This window comes from Podarcis melisellensis (genome assembly GCF_964234715.1).
Source record: "Podarcis melisellensis genome assembly, chromosome: 14".
In the NCBI taxonomy this organism is placed as follows: Eukaryota; Metazoa; Chordata; class Lepidosauria; order Squamata; family Lacertidae; genus Podarcis; species Podarcis melisellensis.
Window position 1 is genome coordinate 21836400 of NC_138546.1, and position 23302 is coordinate 21859701.

General features: G+C 45.4%; 1 protein-coding gene across 1 annotated transcript; it reads right to left on the reverse strand.

Annotated features, from left to right (window-relative positions):
- Positions 1-462: 462 nt before the first annotated feature.
- On the reverse strand, positions 463-19155 carry SOX8 (SRY-box transcription factor 8). The gene is made up of 3 exons (XM_081887448.1): positions 18384-19155; positions 6018-6256; positions 463-3585 (listed from the first exon to the last, which is right to left on the reverse strand). The coding sequence occupies exons 1-3, from the start codon at positions 18815-18817 to the stop codon at positions 2846-2848; spliced, it is 1413 nt and encodes a 470-aa protein (XP_081743574.1). The 5' UTR covers positions 18818-19155; the 3' UTR covers positions 463-2845.
- Between the last annotated feature and the right edge of the window lie 4147 nt (positions 19156-23302).

Sequence of the window (23302 nt, forward strand, 5' to 3'; positions counted from 1 at the left end):
TCATGCAGGGACAGGGAACCCACCACCCTTGGGGGTGCTGTTGGGCTACGATTTCTATCATCCCTGAGCACCGACTGTACTGGCTGATACAATCTGGACTCCAGCAGCCATGTGGCTGGCCAGCAGTCCCCCAGCCATGGTTTGATGCACCTCAACCGTTACAAAAATAGGTAACCGAGTGGCTTCCCTTTGAGATTCGAAACCCAACATTAAGTCCAAGTGCTCTTAATTTTTTTAAAAGCATAATCTGGAATGTATGTCAGAAATTAAACCTTAGTGTCAATCTATGCTCCAATGAGCCCTGCCCCCAGAAGACAGCCCTGTCTCCCAAGGGTTACCTTGCACCCAATTTAAATGGAAAGAGCACCCCACAGTGCTTGGAGGGGGGCGAAGAAGAGCCTTTCATTTCCTATTCCCATGGGAACGTCCCATGCACAAATGAATATATCAGCGACTGCTGGATAAAAGGCATTTTTTTTTAATTTTATCAAATGGACCTGTACAAAAGTTAGCAGTACTTAGTCAAAAGCTAGTGAACAGAACAGATAACAACAGACGACCTTCAAACTTTACAGAAAAATAGATTGCATAAGGAGCTGCTGCTGCCCCTCCCCGCTTTGTTCTCCCACCTCCCCCCCAAATTCCCCAAAGGCAATATGCAAAAAAGAAAGAAAGAAAAGAAAGTAGAAGAAGAAACACCTTTCAGCAAAAACGGAAACAAAAACAAAACCCCCAAGAATATGAAAACGTAGAAAAGATAAGATAACCTCTGAAAGTTTTAAAGATTTATAAAGTTTTCTTTTAAAAGGCACAACGTTACCATTAGAGTTGGATGGTTATTATATGCTCAGCATACAATGGAACAAAACATCAACGAAATATTAGTCTACATCTAAAAAACTAACCAAAATATAGTGGAGAACGTTTTTATTTTCACAGCTTTGAAGGATGACATCTGGTCCCTAAATAGGCAACATTAAAGTGAAACTCAATCCGTAACTTCTGCTTAAAATGTAATTTCTCAAGAACGAGCTGTGCTCCCAGCACAGTCCCAAAAGCCAATGATGCCTTCAAATTTAATTTAACGTGTTGAAACTAATTGGCATGGGGAGGGTACGCTTATTGCCATTTTCCTTTTTCCACATTCATTCTGAAGTAGCCTCGCTGGAGAGAGAAGGGAGCTCTTCCAAACTAACATTTAGCCTGTTTTTTAACCATTTCCAGGAAGGAATAGGCATGAAAAACCGTAACTAGGAACTGGTTAAACCCTGTCAATTTTTTTGTTTTAAGAGACTCTCGAGACACAATTGTTGATCATTCCAGGACCAGTCCTATGGAGTTTGCCTCCCTCTCCCGTAATACTGGACCTTCGGGAGGAGGTTACCGTCCTTTGGATCCCATTGGCAAAAGGCTCAGTGTTCCTTCATACAAGCGATAATTGTCTTTTTAGGATTCTTGACCTCATGAGATGGAGAGGGTACTGCCATGAGCCTCAGTGGCTTTTGGGGGACAGGAAAAGATAGCGACCAATTCATGGAGGGCTGGAGCTCTCAGGGACTATAAGCCCCAATGGCAAAAGAGAAGCACCGTAATCAGAAAAAGTCTACCTGTTAATTAGAATCATAGAACTGTAGAAGGGATCTTAGGGTCATCGAGTCCAACCCAATAATAGGTGTTTAGGAGGAATCCCAGAGAAGGACATTGAGATCGTTGTTTTATCAGCTCCCAGCAGCAGCTGGCTAGTTTCTTTCATTAATAGAATCCTAGACCTGATGAACCTCATTTCTGACCCGACACGGTCAGAAGTAAATATATGTTATTTATAACTTAGTATCAATGTTATAATAACTCCTCCTCAACAAATTATAAGGAAACACCATCAGTAAGGATTTTTTTGCTCCCCCTGAAAATTAACCCATCACTTCCCTTCCATAATATCCTTCCATAACCACTTTAATTATTTTGAGAAGTATTTCAGATTTGCTTTTAAGACTGGCTGAACCAAAGCACTGCACCACCTTCTTTTTAAGGAGCAGGAAAACCATCTTTTCTCCACTAGTTTATGCTCCTTCAAATCTCTTTAATAAAGAAAAAAAAAATCTACTTCTTGCACAGAATTACTTCATTAATTAAAAAAAGACAAAATTACACAGAACATAAATACATATTTAACAGATTTACCCCAAAACAATGACAAAAAGACACTTTTTTTCTGAGCTTAACATACTTTTTTTTTAAGCTTCTGAACAAAAATGTTAATTACAGCCAAACCTTGCTTAGAAGAACTCTTGATTACAAATCAAAGGAATTCTGACATTAGTTGGTTGGTAGGTCCCAAAAGATTCTCGAGTGGTCCCTCAATATTATTAAATGATTAGGATTTTTTAAATCTAGGTGGGTTCTGTGCGCCAAGGCCGACTCATCCTCACATTGCAATAGACCCCGGAATGCCTTTGTCATTTCCTTGTTAACTTTGCACTGTCCTGCGTACGAATTGTGGCACTTCTCTTTTAAGTCCTCACAGAGGAGTTAGAATATACTGTCCTTCATGTATTCAAAGGAAACCATCAGTCCAGATGCTTTATTAATTTTTATTAATTATTATTATTATTAATAAAGAAAATAGAACTCTTGTCTTCTGGAAACTTTTCAAAAGGGTTTTTGGAGCAGATGGCCAAGTCATTACAGAAGAACAGGAGGCACTTGGGACGGGGGAAATGGGGGTGCTCCTTTCATGGGCTGCGCCTTCTTCATTCCATTTCTGAACTTGTGTAGTGCATACTTTTTTGGGGGGGAGGGGGGTCCAGGGAAGACCTCAGGTCTTCAACAACTCCTTCCGTCCTTCTCAAGGCCTTGTCAGAGTTGTGTAGACCGGCTGGTCCCAGTTCGCGGTGGGGCTGTGCGAAGGAGGGATGGACAAGCTGTTGAGGATCGGGGTGGCATACGGCCGGCGCGAGGAGTGGAAGTATGGGTACTGGTAGAGGCTGGAAGCGTAGCCGGGGTATGGGTTGTAGTAGTTGGAGCTTTGGAGATCTGTGTAGTCGCACTGGGAACTGGAGAAAGAGGCCGTGGCCGTGGCAGAGGACACAGTAGTGGCACACGCCTGGGCAGTGTAGGAGCCGTAGTCGGAGTGAGTCGGGGAGCTGTGGGATTGCTCACTGTAGTGGCTAGGGCTCAGCTGCTCTGTCTTGATGTGGGGCCTCTGCTGCCCACTTTCGTTGGAGGGAGGCGAGGTGGCGGGAGGGCTCTTGTGAGTCCAAACCTGGGGGGCTCCAGCCCCGCTGCCGCCGGTCGGGTGGGGGTAGGCGGGCCCATAAGACCCTGCCGCAGAGTTCTGCCCGTGGTCAGGCGGCATGGCAGAGTGGCCGTTGAGTGGCAAGTACTGGTCAAACTCGTGGACGTCAAAGGTCTCCATGTTGTTGATCACCTCGCTGCTCAGCTCAGAGATGTCGACGTTGCTGAAATCGATGTTCTGCCGGCCGCTCTCGACTAGGCGGCGCCCCTCGTGCTTCATCTCCTGCTTGCCCCCGTGGTGGAGGTCCGTCTTAGGGGTGGTGGGTGGGGTAGGGGGCCCGTGGGTCTGCCCTGGAGACAAAGCACATTTCAAGCCATGTGAGCACTGTTCAGAACAAGCCGTTTCAAGCATCTTGGGTTAGTGGTCCCTTGGCGCCAACATCAGACCCAAAGGAAAACAGGGATCACACAGAATCTTGGGAGTTCAGAAACATCTGGAGGCTCCCCACTCTGGTCTATACCAACCAGAGGGGGCTAGCTGAGGGGTCAAACCAGACAAATAAGTCAGAGATCCACAATCTGATCTCTTGCCGTAGCTTAAAAGCAGTTGTAGTGAAGGCTAGAGTTGGGACTGCCAAATGTCAACCTTCTCCCCCATTTTGCTGATCTAAAATTTCTCCTTGCTACCAAAGACTCTCTTTAAGTAGCGATGCAAAGGAGTGGGCCCTGCATGGAATGCAGATGCCGAAATGCAGAGTTACGCTGGTTTGTGGTCATCTTTTTCTTTCACTGCAATGAATGGGGCAGTCACATGTGAAAGTTCTCCATAGATATGGAAGCACACACAGTCCTCCAAATGATAGAACAAGCACTCTTCCCTGGGCTCAGCATCGAGACAAGATTCCTGGGGTAACCTCTGATGCTCTGACACAGATTACCCAGGCATCAGATGGCTGACATATGCTGGCCATGGCAACCTTGAAATCAGTAACTTTGAGAGGTATGTGATCACTTTCAAACACTTTTAGATGCTCTAAATGTTTTTCTTTAATTGCTTTGGAAAAAAATTAGCTGGCTTTTACGCATTTTAAGTATGTTTATGTATTGTTTTAACATTTTGATGTTTGTCACCCTGGGCTCCTTTGGAAAGGCAGGGTAGATATTTAATATATGATTAAGTCTGGACTGGGCAGTGGTATGGTTGGGTAATTTTAGATGCTAGATTCGGGGGGGAGGGCACTGAATGCTTTAGACTGGGGTGGGCAAACTTTCCCATCTTCCAAGATGTCACACTCCAGCACCCACCAACCTCAGCCAATAGAATCATCTCCAAACTATGCAACTTAATTTATTCTTCTTCTTCTGTGAAATTTGATTATGGCCTTCCAGATCATTTCTGACTAATTATTGGTTGATGCAACACGGAAGGCACCCACAACCTTGAGATTTCAAACTATGTCTCCTCCGTATTTAGATGGGAGACACGCTAGAATATCTGTCCATCAACACTGATGTTACTTGCAGCCAGGCAGAGGTGGAAACTATTCTGCGGTGAGAATTTTATCGCTCCCCACATAATTCTCCAGGGAGTGATTTCTCCAAGGGATTCTTCAGACAGTTTCCCTGTTCCGAATATTATGGAACAACATATGTTGCCTGCTGATAAATAGGAGAAAATTATTGCAAGGCTTCTGTGCCTGTTTTAGCAGCCCACCATACCACAGGAGATTTTACTGCATGACATGGGGAACCACTGATGCGAAAACGTACTTCGCAATGTAACTATCTGTAATTTTTGTGATGACCGATGGTTTTCAGCAAAAATATCTGACAGCCCTGGGACAATGAGAGTTGGAATTCAATAACATCTGGAGGGCTCCAAGTTCCCCATGCTTGCAGATGGCTTCCCAGTGGGACATCTGGTTGACCTCTGTGAGACCAAGAGGCTCTTTTGATGCTCACTTCAAAATGTGGTCAAGTCTCACTTTGCTGCCTTGGGGGCCCCCTCCTTCCCATTCTGCTGAGAGGTGCCCTGGATGTTTGCCCAAAGAGCTGCACTGACAGCGCCACTGAGTAGGAACAGCAGCAAAGAACGGAGAGCTGTGAAGGGAATCCCTGCGGGGGGGGGCGGCGGGGGGTTGCAAGGAAGTGTTGGGCAAGAGACAGGAGTGCAGAAGGGAGAGTGAGGAATGGGCTGGGTTCTCCCTTTATAAAGTCCACTGGCAAAGGGAGAACAGGAGAGACCACATATAACCCAAAACGTTCCCTGTCCAATCTGAAGATGCTAGGGATTGATCCAAAAAAGATTCTCTAACCTGTAGCTAGATCCCTTCCCTTTTAAGGAAACTGTATCCTGTCATTATGTTTAGATGTTGTTTTCTCTAAGGACACAGCCACACCAGACACTGAAAGCACTGCACTGTGCTACCACTCTAAAAGGTCATGGCACCCCTCCCCCCATAATCCTGGAAACCGTAGCTTAACATTCTGAGGATTACAATTCCCAGACCCCTTAAACTACAGTTCCCAGGATTCTTTCAGGGAAGCTATTTCCTTTAAATGTATGTGGTAGATGTAACTTAATTGCTTGGCAACTGGGAAGAGCATTTGAAAAAGGGTGAAATGGCACATGCCATTTCATTTTTTAAACTATATACTGCATTTTAGCATTGTGTCTATAAATTGTTTTACTGTTTTACATTGTGAACAATTACATCTTGAGTGACTTTTGCAGCCCTCTTGGTGTTTCCCATTATAAATCTGTCGCCCTCCCCTTTCCTTACCTGCGTGGTCACTGTGGTGGTGAGTTTCGCTCATGGATCCCAGACCAGTGTCTGCTTTGTAGATCTGGTTCCCACTGTGATGACTCAATTCGGCTCCCGAATCAGAATCGCTTTGGCCTGCCTTGACGCTTTTCCTCCTGCGTGGCTGATATTTATAGTCTGGGTGGTCCTTCTTGTGCTGGACTCGCAAGCGCTCGGCTTCTTCGACAAAGGGACGCTTCTCACTTTCACTTAGCAAACTTTTGGAGAGAGAAAAAAGAGAGATTAAAATCATTGCTTCCGTTCGAAAACTAGATTACTGCAATCTAATTTCTTTACTTCGAGAGCTTCTCGTTCTCAAAGCTACCAGCATAAGTTTGACCAAACTGCGGGAGGCAGTGGAAGACAGGAGTGCCTGGCGTGCTCTGGTCCATGGGGTCACGAAGAGTCGGACACGACTAAACGACTAAACAACAACAATCTCTTTACGCCATGAGTAGGCAAAGTAAGGCCCGGGGGGCGGATCTGGCCCAATTGCCTTCTAAATCCGGCCCACGGATGGTCCAGGAATCAGGGTGTTTTTACATGAGTAGAATGTGTCCTTTTATTTAAAATGCATCTCTGGGTTATTTGTGGGGCCTGCCTGGTGTTTTTACATGAGCAGAATGTGTGCTTTTATTTAAAATGCATCTCTGGATTACTTGTGGGGTATAGGAATTCGTTCATTCCCCCCCCAAAAAATATAGTCCAGTCTCCCGCAAGGTCTGAGGGACAGTGGACCAGCCCCCACTGAAAACGTTTGCTGACCCCTGATTTACGCAACACATGTGTCATGTGTGTTGGTCTGGAAAGCTAAGTCAAAGGTCACACTTGTGCCCCAGTGCAAGTAAGGAGAGCATTTCTCTTACTGGAGAATGCTACTACATCATTTTTCCAGTCTTAAATTCAATTTTCTACATCAGTTTGCAATTAAAAAAAAAGTATTCGTGAAAATTCATTATTTTAGTGCATCCCCCCCCAATGTACATGTTTGCATGCATTTCTGTTTAATATATGCATTTTTGCAAACCAATTTCCCCCTAATACAATGTTCTTTGTAAATTATTTTAACATATGCATTTTATTCACATTTTGCCCGAGTATGTGTATTTTTATACTCATTATTTGGCTGGAGGACTGTATTGCAAAATCCAGAAAAAGTACAAATTTTGAAGGACGGCTGTTTCAATTTGTGTATTATTTCAGAAAAGTGCAAATAAGGTGGGTTTGCGTTTTAATTGCAGGTTGGACTGAATTTCTTCCCCATTCCCAGATATCACATCACAACATGGGCTTCATATTTAACAGGAAATTGTTTTCATGTGTTTTAGTAAAAAATTTCAAAAATTAAAAATTTAGATGTTTAACAGATATTTCAAAGTGATTTAGAACAGAACAATACTATGCATGTCTACTCCCGTTAAGTTCAAGGTTTATTTTCAGATAAATGTGTATAGGACTATATAGAAACTCCGGAAAAAACCAGTCAAAGCAGAAAATTCCAGTTGGAGAGCTTTGACATTTTGCTTTACTCTAATGTGAAATTTGTAAGACTTGAATGTTCAGCTTCAGCTGAATTCTGCCTTCAGTTCATGAGGCCCTTCTGAGGATTCCTCCTCAGTATGATGAACATGGCATGAAGGCATGGGGCATGGCCTTCCCAGTGGTGGCTGCTTGTGTTTGAACTTCCTACTAAGGTAGGACCTCGGTCTGGGGGGCCCCAACCTCTTTATGGTTTCAGGTGGCTGATTGACACATTGTTTTCAGCATGCTTTTGAAGGAGCAGACACTGATCAGTCCTGATCTTGCTATCAGTAAATATTCTTTAGTGATTTGCTACATGTGTTAATTTATGATTTTGTTAATTATTTTTGTCTGCGCAAACAGCAGTATAGCAATTATCTATATAAATAACCACATATAATTTGGAACTCAACACCGACTTTCTGCTCCTGAACAGAATCCAATTTTCCATTAAAAAGGGTTTAATGAAATTATATACAGCTCCTACCAGTTGCATATAACAGATCAGATTTCCCATCACTGTAACGAACAATACCCAAGTTAAACATTATTTTACAGGCGAGTCTTTCGAGTATTTCCAAATCTTTGGAATGTATTCTTTAATCTTTGTTACAAGTTTCAGAAATCCTGAACCACAACAATATACAAAATGTTGTTTCTTCTTCTTCTCTAGTCACTCTACCCTTCTCGTTTTACATTATTTTATATCCATCAAGCAAACTTTCCAGGCAGAGAAGACGAGCGCAATTTCAGTGTAAACTTGTTCAGGTTGCAATCCTAAATCCATTTAGCATGGAGAAAGCTACATGGGACTCAATTAAATCTACCTTTGAGTAGACGTGTATAGGATCCCACAGTAAAAATACAATCTGTTGCACACTTATTTGGAAGAACGAGTCCTACTGAATGTTTGTGGGAAATCAGCATATAAATAATCTTAAGTAGCATTTACTTAGGAGAAAACATCAGAGGATGGACTGCTATATCTTTATTATTCCTATTGCTATTACTGCCAACTGATACTTCATAAAAAAGTATTCTAGTGTTTCCACTTAAACCAATACAATTTAAATGTATTAGATCCTGATCACCGCACAGCCTTGCTTGCACTCCCATGTTGTAGCTGTTGGTTTGACCCTCACCTTTTTATAGGGAAAAATGGGACCCATATATTGTCCCCCTCATAAGTTGCCCTTGTGGGTTTGGCAGGTAACTTCAATTTAAAACCGCTGTTGTTGTGGTGGCATTAATCACACTGTTCGGCTGCGCAGTTTGGGAAAAAAGATTTGCATTCAGCGGCTGGGAGCCGCGAGTCAGAGAGGAACCCAAGGTTTTGTTTTTAAGAGTCCTTAGCCTTCCCTCCAGACTCCAGGAGGAGAGATTACAGAGAGATGAAGACAGAGGGGTGGGAGAGAAACAGTTTGGGGGAGGATTTGAGGAAGAAGGAAAAAGCAAAGTAGCCATACCAAAATGTTACCCTACAGCAGTGAAAAGGGTGGGTTTGGGACACGCATATTTAAGCACCAACACAAACCAGATTACAACAGCCACCACCTTCCTCCATCCCCTGAGTTTTAATTTTATCGTTGCAGCTCTCCTGCTTTTGTTCTCCATACACGCTCGTCTGTTCCATATAGGAGGCTTACACCATTTCAAAGTCTCTAATACTCTCTTAGCTGACAAGAGGACTTGCAAACTAAATACAGTGGTACCTCGGGTTACATACGCTTCAGGTTACAGACTCCGCTAACCCAGAAATAGCACCTCGGGTTAAGAACTTTGCTTCAGGTTGAGAACCGAAATCGTGCTCCGGTGACGCAGCAGCAGCAGGAGGCCCCATTAACTAAAGTGGTGCTTTAGGTTAAGAACAGTTTCAAGTTAAGAACGGACCTCTGGAATGAATTAAATACGTAACCCGAGGTACCACTGTAATGGTCAGCTTGAGCAAATGATGATGATGATTTTTAAAACCCTTCCTTTGCACCTGCTAGCATTTTCCTGTCCCTGTACCCCCTTCTCCCCATTGCACAGTTATCTCTCCCCTGCCTCTTCTACCAAACTTTTGATCCATAGAACTTTTAACAATTCACGGGAAAACACGGACCCTGAACCACAAAGTTCAAACAGCACAATCTTAGGTATCACTACTCAGAAGTAAAGCTCACTGCTTTCAACCAGACTTATTCCCAGGTATATGTGTGTGCATAGCATTGCACTGTTAGAACACTTTTAGCTCTTAGCGAACACCAAGGGTTATACCCAACCAAGTTCTACTGAACTTAATTTAGCAACGTCCATTAATTTCAATGCATCTACTCTGAGTAGGGCTGGCATTGGCTACAACCCAGAGTATGAAGAGGAAGTGACAATTTTTATTTTTTGCAAATCTTTCCAGGAAACTACTTGATAATATTTGCAAGAGACAAATAAAAGATAACAGGCAAAGCGTATGCCACACATTTAATTTCCATATGTTTATACGGGAAAATTCCATTTAACTATGAAAGGCTTAAACAAAGGGAAGATACTGCTAAATAATATGAGCCCAGACACTTGCGTGATATCCAGCTAAGTCAGACTACCCAAATCAATAAACTAAACTTGCTTAACTCCATTCATTTCAATGGGTCTAGCTCCAAGTACGACTAATCTTGCACATCACTCGTTATTTCTAAAGTACCACAAATGAACGAGCAATTTAAATTCGTGCTTATACAACCAACCTCATCCAGCCAAATGCGCCACATCACATCAGATCCAGGGGCTCAATAGACTTGCTGTTTTCACTGGCAACCGGCTATTACCAAAAGGGAGGACAGGCAAGAGAATCATAAAATTGTAGAGTTGGCCTGGTCTCCTTTCGCAAATCAAGTTCTCTGCAGCAAAAGCCATTTCCCGCAGTTGTGAGAGGCCGGCAATTTTTATTTTTTCAAGGAACAGAACAAGCTGCCTTATACAGAGTCAAACTGCTTGTCCATCCAATTTAGTACTGTCTACAACGCCTGGCAGGGACACGGGTGGCCCTGTAGGCTAAACCACAGAGCCTAGGGCTTGCCGATCAGAAGGTCAGCGGTTCGAATCCCCACAACGGGGTGAGCTCCCGTTGCTCGGTCCCTGCTCCTGCCAACCTAGCAGTTCAAAAGCATGAAGTGCAAGTAGATAAATAGGTACTGCTCCTGTAGGAAGGTAAACGGTGTTTCTGTGCACTGCTCTGGTTTGCCAGAAGCGGCTTAGTCATGCTGGCCATATAACCCAGAAGCTGTACGCCGGCTCCCTCGGCCAATAAAGTGAGATGAGTGCCGCAACCCCAAAGTCGGCCATGACCAGACCTAATGGTCAGGGGTCCCTCCCTTTACCTTTACAGCGCCTGGCAGTAGCCCTCCAAGGATTCAGGCACAAGGACATTCCCAGCCCTCCCTGGGGATGCTGCTGGAGATTGGATTTGGGTTCTTTTGTGTGCAAAGCAGATGCCATGCCCTTGAGCTTCTGCCACCTTACAACACATGGGGTGCCCAAAGGGGGCAGAGGGGCAAGTGTCCTGAATGCTGAACTCCTGTCATTGACATAAGCCATCGTTTTTATCTCTCGCCCACCTGGAAATATAATTTGCCCTTTTCTGTGCCCTCCAAGAATTTTTTCCCGGTGCCGCCACTGCTTTTAAACAGGAGAGAAAGAAGTAAGATGGAATGGAAATCTGAAACCGCACACCCCAACACCAGGAGCCAAACAAACCTCCCATATCCCCCTTTCAAATCCTTTCCCGTGCTCTGCTCTGTTTACAAAGAGCAATTTCTGCTCCTACATTCTGGCGTCCTTGGATAACACTAATCAGTTACTGGGATACTGGACATTCCCTAGTTAGGGGACCAGGTCCCCACTGTCCCAGAAGATTGGCTTGAGATTCACCTGGATGAACAGAAACACAACTCTGTGCAGAACAAAAAAATAAAGAAATGATTCCTGTTATGAGAGACGATTGCAGCAGCCGAAAGCCTCCAGGCTCCCAAGCCTCGGGAAATAATTCGGTTCTTCTAGAGGGACCTTGACATGTTTGGCACTAGACCAAAATGCTGATTTTTTTTTAAAAAAAACCATTTGGGATCAGCGGAAGGTTAAAAACAGACTCTCTTCGTTTAAAGGTGGGGGGGTTGCAAACTGGAAGAGGAAAAGTTAAGCGACTGCAAATTGCTTTAGCGAGTAAGTCATACAGCTCAGGAGCTACTGATGCTAGAAGTGACCATTAATTATCAGTCAATTTCACTGGACTGCAAACTGTTGCCAATAGATTACAAATAGTCACAGCTGGCAGCATAAGAGGTTCTGGTGCCAAGGGCAGAAAAGTTCAATGTGGCAACCACTTCACCCATTAAATTAACCTGGGAGCTGAAGCAGGAGTGCCGTTTCAGGTTCTACAGGGAGAGGCAAAGATTCACAGCAATGTTCAAAGGCACAGATTTCACCTTGGATATGCTTAAGATTAAACTGCAAACACAAAAACAAAAAAGCGTGCATATTAAGAGCTTTCTCTGGCTACGCTTTAATACCTTATAGCAGAATTGAGCAGACTTCATGCTTGCGGGAGCTACTCAGAGTGTTTTGCTAGAACCCAGAGCTCTATCAACTGGAGCCAGATGCTCAAGACATTTACTGAGAATAAATGAATTATGAGCCCAGGAATTCGGTTTTGAGTACCAAAACTGACCTGTGCTCACATTCCTCCCAAACCAAAAAGCCATTCCTATTGAACACATACAGCTTTCATCATTTCATCAGTATACTTTAAGAGAAGAGTAACTCTGTGGTTGCCATTGTTTAAACAATTAGAAGATATTAAGATGGATAGGAAACTGCCTAATACCAAGTCACACCCTCCGTTCATCTAGCTCAGTATTGTCTACACTGACTGACAGCAGCTGCCCAAGGTTTTTAGACAGCGAGTATCTCACAGCTCTACCTAGAGATGCCAGAGATTGAACCTGACACCTTCTGCATGCAAGGGAGATCCTCTACAATTAACCTATGGTCCATTCCCTGGAAGCCAGAAATCCATGACATCTTCAGTTCACCCCAGTTCAACCAACAGACCCTGATCTACTTTCTGCCCAGCTCTGATCTAAAAGGAACAGTGCTCAATTTTTGTCCTTTCCATCCAAATATTACTTTTCTTCCTGATTCCGCGAGAATGAGGCCATGATCCTAGACTCATTTACCTGGGAGTAAGGTCCATTTGCCTCAGCGGGGCATAAATCAAAACAGTGATATATAGGATTGCAGTGGGGGATATTTCATATACTCTTTCACCTTGTCTGCAGCTATCATGGGGCAGTGTGTAACAGCATCCTGGTCGCTCTATCTTCCATACCATAAGCTAGGCTGAGAGAGTGACCAGTCCACCATCAGCCGCTGAGCTGCAGCACTGAACAGGGATGTGAACAACAACTCCAAACCCTTTGCTATAAACACGGACTGTGCATAAGTCTTTGGACGCACACATTATTGGTGCTTTGAACAGGAAAGAGCGGGTTTCAATACCATGGCTTCTCCATTTGTGGCCCACTCCCTGCTCAGGTACATGTGCTTACTGGGAACATACTGAAACTGCAGTCCTAGGAATGAGGTCCCACTGAACATAGCTCTTTAACAATGTACGCCTTCCGAGCAAACTTGCATCAGATGGCACTGTTATGTAGTATTATGCCACCAACCTTAACACTGCATCTTTTCGGTTCTGGATCGAGCACACACAACTATTCCGCAAAGGTTTTAAACTCATTATACGTCAGAGCACATTGTAGCCAAGCATTGCATAAATGCATCCATGCAAATCCAGCTGGTCGAATAGGAGAGACACTAAGAGGCTACTCCCTAAAGCTCCAGGGGTGTGTTGCATTGCTTTCAGCTGTGCCCGCCCTGCTCTGAGCAATAATCTTGTTGCTGTTGTTTTAAAAAAGAGCTAAAATAATAAGGCTGTCAGTTGATCGGGTGCATCAGTGTACTTGGCTGCTCTAGGCTACTAAGTCAAACTTCCCAACTTGTTGACAAGGAGTATTTTAAAGGCATCCTGGAAACAGAGGCCAATAATTCACATGCACTTAGGTTAAAATGATTGGATGCCTTGCCTGCTGACAGCCAAGGTGCAAACTAGCTCCACTGGGAACCATCCCGTGTCAAAACTGAAGGGAAAGTCGTATGTGGTATCAGAAGTGGGACGATCCATTTACACACACAGCCCATCTGATGAGTGACTCAATCCTAAAACAAGGAGCGACAGCATGTCCCTTTTGGGGAGATGGGTGTGCATGGTGACCTCATTCACAGAATTGGAAGGGACCAAGAGGATCATCTAGTCTAACTGCAGGGATCTGCAGGAATCTTTCACCCAATATGGGGCTTGAACCCAGAACCCTGGGATTAAGGGTTTCATGCTCTACCAACCAAGCTATCCCTCAGGAATATATGCTTGTGGACTGGCTCCACTATATTCACTGGTACCTACTTTGATGTAAGGGGAGCTTTAGCCTCAGAGGGAATATTAAGCAGAACAGCTCGGAGAAAGGCAAAAATCACAATCCCCTTCCAAGGACAAAAAGGGTTAGCTTCTGACAATGATGTTATAGATTTCCAGCCTTATGAAAAGGGGCTGGACTAAATGACTCATGGTATCCCCTCCACCTCTTACACTAGACTCCAAGCACATATTTTGATCATGCAACTATCCCAGAAACGGTGCCCAGCACATGCATCAAATGCAGACAGATGTCCTTTTCATTTAACATTGACAACACTAGGCCAGTTACACTGCATGTGATCGCACTTTCAATGCTGTTTGTGCCCGCAAAAGTCTTGGGGCAGATGCACTGCTGTGTTTCCAATCTGCGCATACTCTGTAGCTTCCTCCTGAAATCCTGTAACTTTTTATGCCACAAATGTCTCAGGGCGTGTCTCCTGCTTTTGCTGCGCTATAGTGCAAGAGTGCAATAAAACTGGGGAGCCATCACAGAGCTACTGCTACAGCAAAATGACGTTTGGATGGTCCAGTATTTAACCACCACTAATGCACTACTGTTGAGTCAGCAGCATGCTGAAGATCACCAGTCTGGTGGGGCTCACAGCACAGGCAATTGTTAAAGGAATGAGCTGTGAGCGACGAAGAACCCTCGAAGAAATTTCACTTGAGTCATAATAAACTCAGTAGGGAGATTTCTTGGGCAAGCCACTATTCTCTCAGCCACAGCCTCTGCAATATGGGAATAATAATACTGGACTACCTTATGCAGCTGTGGCAAAGATTAATGCAGAGATAATATAGGCACCACACTTGAAATGGACTGTATCAGTACTATGTTGTAGTATTACCATCTTATCAAATTACATTCTTTGCAGCAGCTACTGAGAAAACATGAGCAAGTAATCTAGAAGGAAAGCGCTGGCAGATTGCAAAGGTGGTTCACTAATCTGACGAAGCCAAGTCAACAGTTACTGCTGGCACGATTTATTTTTGCTACGCAGTTTGATATTCCACGAGGACTGGCCAGGTCAGTCGCTGCTGCTTCATGTATTTGCTGCAGGCATTCTACTTCTTTTGGACCCTTTGCCACAGCCTTAAAACCACATGCAATAAATACGGCACAGTCAATTTGATTATTACGACCTGGAGAGAACGCATTGTGGGACTAGATGATCAATTTTATGATTCTACTATCATTAAGTTCAGTGGCTACGGAATGGGGGGGGACCTTCTCCCCCATTTCCTTATCCCTTCAAAGTGAAAGGAGAGAGTTGAGACTGCTCTGTACTAGTACCATCGAAGAATAGTGAATTTATTATTTACATTAATAATAATGCAAGTAAGGTTTTTTTTAAAAAAAAAATGTGGCGCTGGGAGGTGGTACCAGTTGCATTTTTCATTCAGGATTTATATTTGTTATTCCTTCAAAGTACCATATTTTTTGTTCTATAAGACTCACTTTTCCCTCCTAAAAAGTAAGGGGAAATGTTTGTGCGTCTTATGGAGCAAATGCAGGCTGTGCAGCTATCCCAGAAGCCAAAACAGCAAGAGGGATTGCTGCTTTCACTGCACAGCGATCCCTCTTGCTGTTCTGGCTTCTGAGATTCAGAATATTTTTTTTCTTGTTTTCCTCCTCCCAAAACTAGGTGCGTCTTGTGGTCTGGTGAGTCTTATAGAGCGAAAAATACAGTAACTGGTTACATGAAGGTATCATTAAAACCTTTTTTTTTAAAGTGTTGACATTTCTAACCAAGGGTCCAAGTTTAGTAGTCTAGGAGCCTGAAGGAAAATGCAGTAGCTTTAACACAACTTTACCCTGTTGCCACATACCCAGTGTCCAAATGGGAAACGGCCATAGCTCAGTGGATAAGCATCTGTTTTTCATGTAAAAGGTCCTCGGTTCAATCCCCAGGTAGGGCTGGAAGGGAATTATTTCTGAAACCCTTGACAGCACAGACAATACTGAACTAGGTGGACCAAACAGTCTGAAACAATATAAGTCCGCTTCCTATGGCTTTCGTTTTCCGAAGCACAGGCTTCGGAACAACCCAACGCCTCTTATGAGCAAACCCTAACAGAAGTAGACTTGGTCTGAAAATACCACATGGAAATGTCAACAGATTCACTCTCACACCCACAAAGGTGTCAAGGGTAGCACTGCCATCCTTGAGAGGAAAATAGACACTAACCAAGAGACAAAACAAACTCCTGTGGCACCTCGTAAAAACCAACAGAATTGTTAGGCATATGCTTTACAGGCACAGACCTGCAGATGAAATATGTCAGCCTACAAAGGTTACACGAGATTCTTGTTTTTGACATGAAAACGGCGCTCTTCTATTCCTTATGAAGAGACAATGAAATGGGTCTTTAAAAAATGCAAAGGAGTATTCCCAAAACCCTGGAGTGCTGCTGCCTGTCAGGGCAGACTTCACTGAGCCAGATGAGCCAGTCTGGGTTTGGCCCGCATCCTGTTCACACATTACTGGCACTAATTAAAGTTTTGAATTTTTAAATAAATAATAATAGGAAATAAGTAATAGATTGATAGCTATTTCTTCTGAAACAGGAGGAGAAAAACTGGCAGAGCCAAGAAATAACCCATTGGGCACCCGTACATTGAACTAAATAATACCCAATTCCCAAAGCCTCTAAAGAAAAATAAGAATATTTGAATAGTGGGCCCTTCACAGCTCTGAGGAGTGTGCCCTTTTAATATCACATTTACTGGTGGGGGGGGGGAATAGCCCTCCAAAGTGTGCAATGCTTTGGGAGAGAAAAGTTTGGGAGGAAAGGGGGGGTACTAAGTAGGATTTTCGCCCACGCAACCAGACAGCTGGATGCTTCAAGGTTGCTAGGAGGCCACTGCAGCCTTCAAAGCAATGTCGTAGCACACCTGACATGCTTTTCCACCCAGGCAGTGAGGCACAAGTGAGATCCACGCTGCTCTCAGCAATCATCAGAATTGCCAAGACAGAAGAGGCAACCTTGAGAGGTTTGGGGAAATTTGGGGGTGCTTTGGTGGTGGGTAAGTTTAAAGTGCATGCCTTTCAAGTAGCAGAAATGTCCCTGATTTGAACCTTGATGTTTCTTTCTCTCCCCCACCCCTCCACACCAGCTGTCCCTCATTATGCTGCCTGTGCCTTTGATTTCCACCAGGTGTTCCTGGACTTTGGGATTTATCAGCCGAAGAGCTGCTGGAGACTCTACTGGGCCCCCCACTGTAACAGCAAGAGACACCCCAGGTGATTTGAAACTTGGGAATGGTTAGGAAATGTTTCATACAGTGCTTCTTTGGGAAGAGACATCACTAACTCCATAATGCCCACAAAAAGTGACTCCTATGACCTCCCTGTTTTTTTCAGTCCATTTCTCCCACTTCCTAATCAGTCTCTCTTACAAGCAGCACAAACTTCAACGGAATTTTTTTTGGACATAAAATGCTAGGGGGGAGGAGTTCTACTAATTTTAATTGGGAAGAAATAAGTTTTTTTTGATGAAATTTTTTGAGAAGCTCAGATGCCTTCTCTCCCCGCCCCCCAGTTTATGTTTCACCTTCTTCAAACCTGGAGATCCAGAAAAACAAAAATGAAATTGAGTTCAAATGAACCCTACTCCATCTACATTAAGGATAGGTTTGGGGAGAGAGAAAATGAACACCATCTAATCTCTCCAAAGGGGCCTTAATACCCATAAAGTCTTAATTTATGTACTTAAATTCATACACTGCCCGTACGCCGTTAAATGTCTGGAAAGTTTTACAACCACACTACAGCAAGCATAAAGAAATAGTGTGTCAGAGTAGAAACTGGAAGAACAGGGTTCAAACCCACTCTGCCATGACATTATATTTACTGGAGCACCTTGGGCTACCTTTTGCTAAAAGAGGGAGGGATAAGCTAAAATACAATAGCGGACCCAAAAATAACACGATTTTAAGATGGGTTGGAGACCTGCTGCTCAAGTGCTGCGGGGAAAGCAAAAAATGTAACATACACTCCTCCCCCGAAAAAAAGGGAAGGATACCCCAATCTTAAAACCTCGCTTTAAAAAAAATAATGCTCCCACTGGTGTTCTAATGCAATTAATTTGTCATTAATCTGTTTCGGACTGGAATCCCACACTATTTGCTTGAGCGTATTCCTCGGAAGTAACTCCCATTCATTCCCGTCGGGGCGCGTTAACTCTAAAGTGAAAGGTCCCTGGCCGTCACCTTTCCTTTCTCTGCGCGTATTTCCCTGGCAGGCGCAACCTCTCTCCCCACCGCGGGCTGCTGCGCTCCGTCCGCCCAGCCCAGCCCAGCCCCGGCCACTCACCGCCACAGCTTGCCCAGCGTCTTGCTGAGCTCGGCGTTGTGCAGATGCGGGTATTGGTCAGCCAGCTTCCGCCGGGCGGCCTGCGCCCACACCATGAAGGCGTTCATGGGCCGCTTGACGTGCGGCTTGGCTTTCAGCGCCCCGTTGCCGCGGACGGGCATGGGCACCAGGCTCCAGTCGTAGCCCTTCAGCACCTGCGAGACGGCGTCGCGGATGCACGCCGGGAAGCGCTCGTCCACGTCGCCCGGCTCGCCTTTGGGGCCGCCGCCGGGGCGCTGCGAGGAAGCCGAGGGCGCCCCCGGGGCTCCCTCCGAGCCCGCGGGCGACGACGGCGCGTCCGAGTCCGAGTCCACGTGGGACATGGAGCTGGCCGTGCCCGCGGGGCTGCCCGGCGCCTCCAGGGCTTTGGAGTGCTCCTCGCTCATGTTCAGCATCGGCGGCGCGCGAGTAGAGCCGGCCGGGAAGAGCGGGGCGCCCCAGCAGCGGGGCCCAGGAGCCAGGCACGGGCCAGCCGGGAGCGCACGGTGCCTGGAGCGCGCGATGGAGAGGCAGCCGGGCGCACGACGCCAAGCCGCCTGCCGGGCGAAAAGCGACGCTGGGCCAGCCGCCGCAGCAGCAGTAAGAGCCTCCGGAGCGGAATCGGCAGCCGCAGCAGCGCCAAACGCGCAAGTCCCCCCGGTGCGCTAAACTCTCCCGTGCGCAAAAAGCGGAGCTCTCCAAACGCGTCCTCTTCGCAGCCACCGACGTCGCCAAGTAGAAGCCGAGCGGCGAAGCCGGCCAGCAACTTTCTTTGAGTGCGGGGCGAGGCAGCCCCTCCCCTCCCGCACTTCCGATTGGCGGCCTCCGACCGTCTCATCTGCATAGGAGGGCGGGGCTTTGACCCTTTCCGACTTCTTAAAGAGGCAGCCGCCTTTTTTCTTTTTCTTTTTTGCTTTCCAAAAATGAGTGTATTTACTGTATTGAACGTAACCAGGACGGTTTTCTTTGCTGCCCTTTCCCCGTTAACCCCCTGAGTACCGCCTCCCTCTGGCGGGGTGGTGGGGGCAGTCATGCAGAGCATATTTCTCAACAGCATCTCCTGCTCCGCCCCCCCACAAAAAAGCCACGCTAAATTAATCGCTTAAACACTAAACTCCGATCAGACCTCAGTTGCAACACAAAGCAGGCTGCAAGGCTGTGCGCGGTTACCTGGGAGTAACCCTTACTGCGCACAGCGGAGCTTATTAGAGGACCGTAACGAGCCGAGGGAAGTCCTGCCAGGTACGTGCAACATCAGCCGAAGTTTGGCTTCCCACCGCGGCCGGGCAGATGCTGCTGCCGGGAAACCCACAAGCAGCAAGGCAGGAGGGCGGTAGCTTTCCTCGACTGCAGTTGATGCTGCCGCCGCCGAACTACTGGCACGCAGAGATAGACTGCGCCTGAGCCAGGACGTTCCACGTAACTATAGGCGCCGCCGGGAATTGGTCTCATTGTCGCGAACTGTGACTATGGATCCCCGCCCTCTCCGAAATAGTTATTTATTTATCTATTTATTTGATTTTCTCCTCAGAGAGCCCAAGTCAGCAAACAAATATACTTTTTAATATTAAAAATGCTATATAGAAGAATGGGATCGCGCACTCTGGGATCCTTGCCTCGGCTTCTAATACAATTCAGACTGTAAGCTCCTCGGAGACAGGGACCTGGAGTAGGTTGTTGTTTGCAGCCTTTGGTGACACCCCACAGCACCATGGACTTTAATGGTACGAAATTTAATAATGACTGTTGTTATTAATTAAATGTTAATAATAATTGTTATTTCTGTTAATACTCTATTAATAATTACAATTACCATTTATTGTTGTTGACAACTAATGGTTTTAATTTATATTTCTATTGTTATTAATAATAAAAATTAGTAGAAAAAACAAATGGTGTTAATGCTATCGCTGCTATTATTGATAATTGGTAATAATAATCATTTGTTTATTTGTATGCCACACTCTCACAGAATTATGCCCAAAACAATTACTGTTGTTAATTATCACTGTTATTAGTTATTATGACCATTATTGTGGGGTGGGAGGGTTAAATTATGGGAAGGGCCTCCTCCAAGGTCATTTACTTCCAAGCAAGTGACAGTGGAGGTCTCGAGCCTGCAGTCTAGGCTCTGGATAGCTAAAGATTTTAATTTTACTCGTTTTTTGGAGAATTGGTATTGGGAAGGGAGGTGAGACGGGTAGAAGAACCTGGCTGCTGCCTCCTTGGCTACGCAATCTGCCTCCCCCCCCCCCATGCCCTGTTCAGCTCAGCAGCCTTTCTCTTTGCAGGGCGTTTCTCCTGCCTCCACCCATGTCACATCCACCATTTGAAGAAAAAGCAAACCCTCACTGCACCCCTCCTCTTTTCCCTCTGCCTGGAGATATTTTCTTGCAGATTTCTTTTGATGGGGCCTCCAGATTTCCAAGCCGAAGGCTGACAGGTTGGAATACAGGAAACTGCCCAATAGCAAGTCATGTCATTGCTCCATCTCACTCAGTATTGTCTACCTTGACTGGCAATGGGGAGAGAGTGCTCTTGTGTTTGGTTGGGTCCTGCTTGCAAGTTCCTCATAGAGACATCTGGGTGGCCACTGTGAGAACAGGATGCTGGACTAGATGGGACACTGGTCTAATCCAGCAGGCTCATCTTGTTGTTGTTGTTTAGTAGTTTAGTCGTGTCTGACTCTTCGTGACCCCATGGACCAGAGCACGCCAGGCACTCCTGTCTTCCACTGCCTTCTACAGTTTGGTCAAACTCATGCTGGTAGCTTCGAGAACACTGTCCAACCATCTCATCCTCTGTCGTCCCCTTCTCCTTGTGCCCTCCATCTTTCCCAACATCAGGGTCTTCTCCAGGGAGTCTTCTCTTCTCATGAGGTGGCCAAAGTACTGGAGCCTCAGCTTCAGGATCTGTCCTTCCAGTGAGCACTCAGGGCTGATTTCCTTCAGAATGCATAGGTTTGATCTTCTTGCAGTCCATGGGACTCTCAAGAGTCTCCTCCAGCACCAGAATTCAAAAGCATCAATTCTCCAGTGATCAGCCTTCTTTATGGTCCAACTCTCACTTCCATACATCACTACTGGGAAAACCATAGCTTGAACTATACGGACCTTTGTTGGCAAGGTGATGTCTCTGCTTTTTAAGATAGGCTCATCTTATGTAGCAATAATAATGTTCCTATGTTATCAGGCCCAAAGTTGCTAAAAGATCCCTTTAACCAAATGGAAAGCAAGTGGGCATGGGGAGGAACGGATACCAACTGAAACAGCTTCTGATTTCAGAGTTGCCTCCAAGCATCCACCTTTGCAAGGATTCTGCAACTGCCCATCCAGAGTAGAGGGCACCCCCACCTCAGGAACAGGGGTCACTCTCAGGCTTACCCTTTAAAGACTCTCATTTTTACATTTACCAACAACAACAACAAAAAAAACCCCACACACAAACCAGTTGTGGTACAAATCCCTGCAAACCCCTGGAAGCTTGGGTTCAGCTTTGCAGAGAAAAAAATCAGTTTAAATGTTCCCTGCCCCCCTGCAGCTGTTCTGCTGGAGCCAGAGGATTCCCTGCTCTCTCCCACCCCCCAGCAAAAATATATATATACACAATCAAGGGAGTCAGATGCCTTGGCAGAGGTTTGGCTGCTTGCCTGGGGCTGTGGATTCACATGCTGCCTGCATTTAACTTGGATTCTGCCTTACTGGTTTAAGTTACGACTAAGCTGGTTTAAGGGAAGTGCTTATTTCTAATACAAACACACTAGGAATTCAGTTCCAGAATCACTTTCATAAGTTGCAGGTTTTCCTTCCTCCCACAAAATAAAAGAGCCTCTGAACATGCTCAGAGTGTTTTTCTCCCTTTTGCTACATAAGCACATTTGGAATAGCAATTCCCACCCACCCTCTCGAAAGCATTTGGATTTTATATTTCAGGTATCAAAATGAGATCTTGCTCATCTCTGGTCCTTTACCTCTTAGGGTCCTACAGCTGCCTTATACCAAGGTGGGCCAATGGTCCCTCTAGCTCAGGATTGTCTCTGTTCTACAGCATTGTTGTGCCCCTCTCCCCGCAGCGTGGCACCCAGTGTGGTTGCACCAGTCATGCTGCCCTAAACCTACCTTTGTTAAGACCCATCTCCATATCAGGGGGTGCCAACTATTCTGGGTCTTGGCTGTGTCTTTAACTGAATCCTTATCATAGAAGGATGGGATGCGGAACCTGGGGAACCTCAAGTGGTGCTGAACTACATTTCCCATCTGCCTCAGCCAACTGCTTCAAGGTTACTCAGAGCACAGGAAGCTGCCTTATACCAAATCAGATTGTTGGATGATTCAGCTCAGTGTTGTCTACACTGCCTGCCTGCAGATCTCTAGGATTCCAGGCAGGGGACCTTCCAAGCTCTACCTGGAGATGCTATTGAGGATTGAACCTTAGACCTTCTGCATGCAAAGCAGAAGCTCTACCGCTTTCCTCCATGAAGCCAAGCCACCTTGTTCTACAAATGTCAAAAGGTGATGTGGAATTTGCTGATATCATGTGCTGTAACCTTCCAACAGTTTGACTTCATTCCCAGCGGTGCACGCCTCCATGTCTCCTGAGACAGGCGGGTGCCAGCCTGTGTGATTCACAAATCTACCTCTAAGGAAATCCTTCACTTTTATCTACATGGCATTTTTTACACACAAGACTCACAGGGCTATTTGACAGGTGGGGTGAAGGGCAACCTACCTACAATCTCACAACACCCTCAAAACAAATAAGCTATTTATCTTGACCTATACAATGCCCTATTATGTCCCCCCACTGTCCCCCCTTTTAAGCAGAATAAAGCCAGTGGCACTGATGGGAAACTGGCAGAACAAAAGGCTCATTTAGAAGGGACTGCTCTGTAGCCTGAGAAG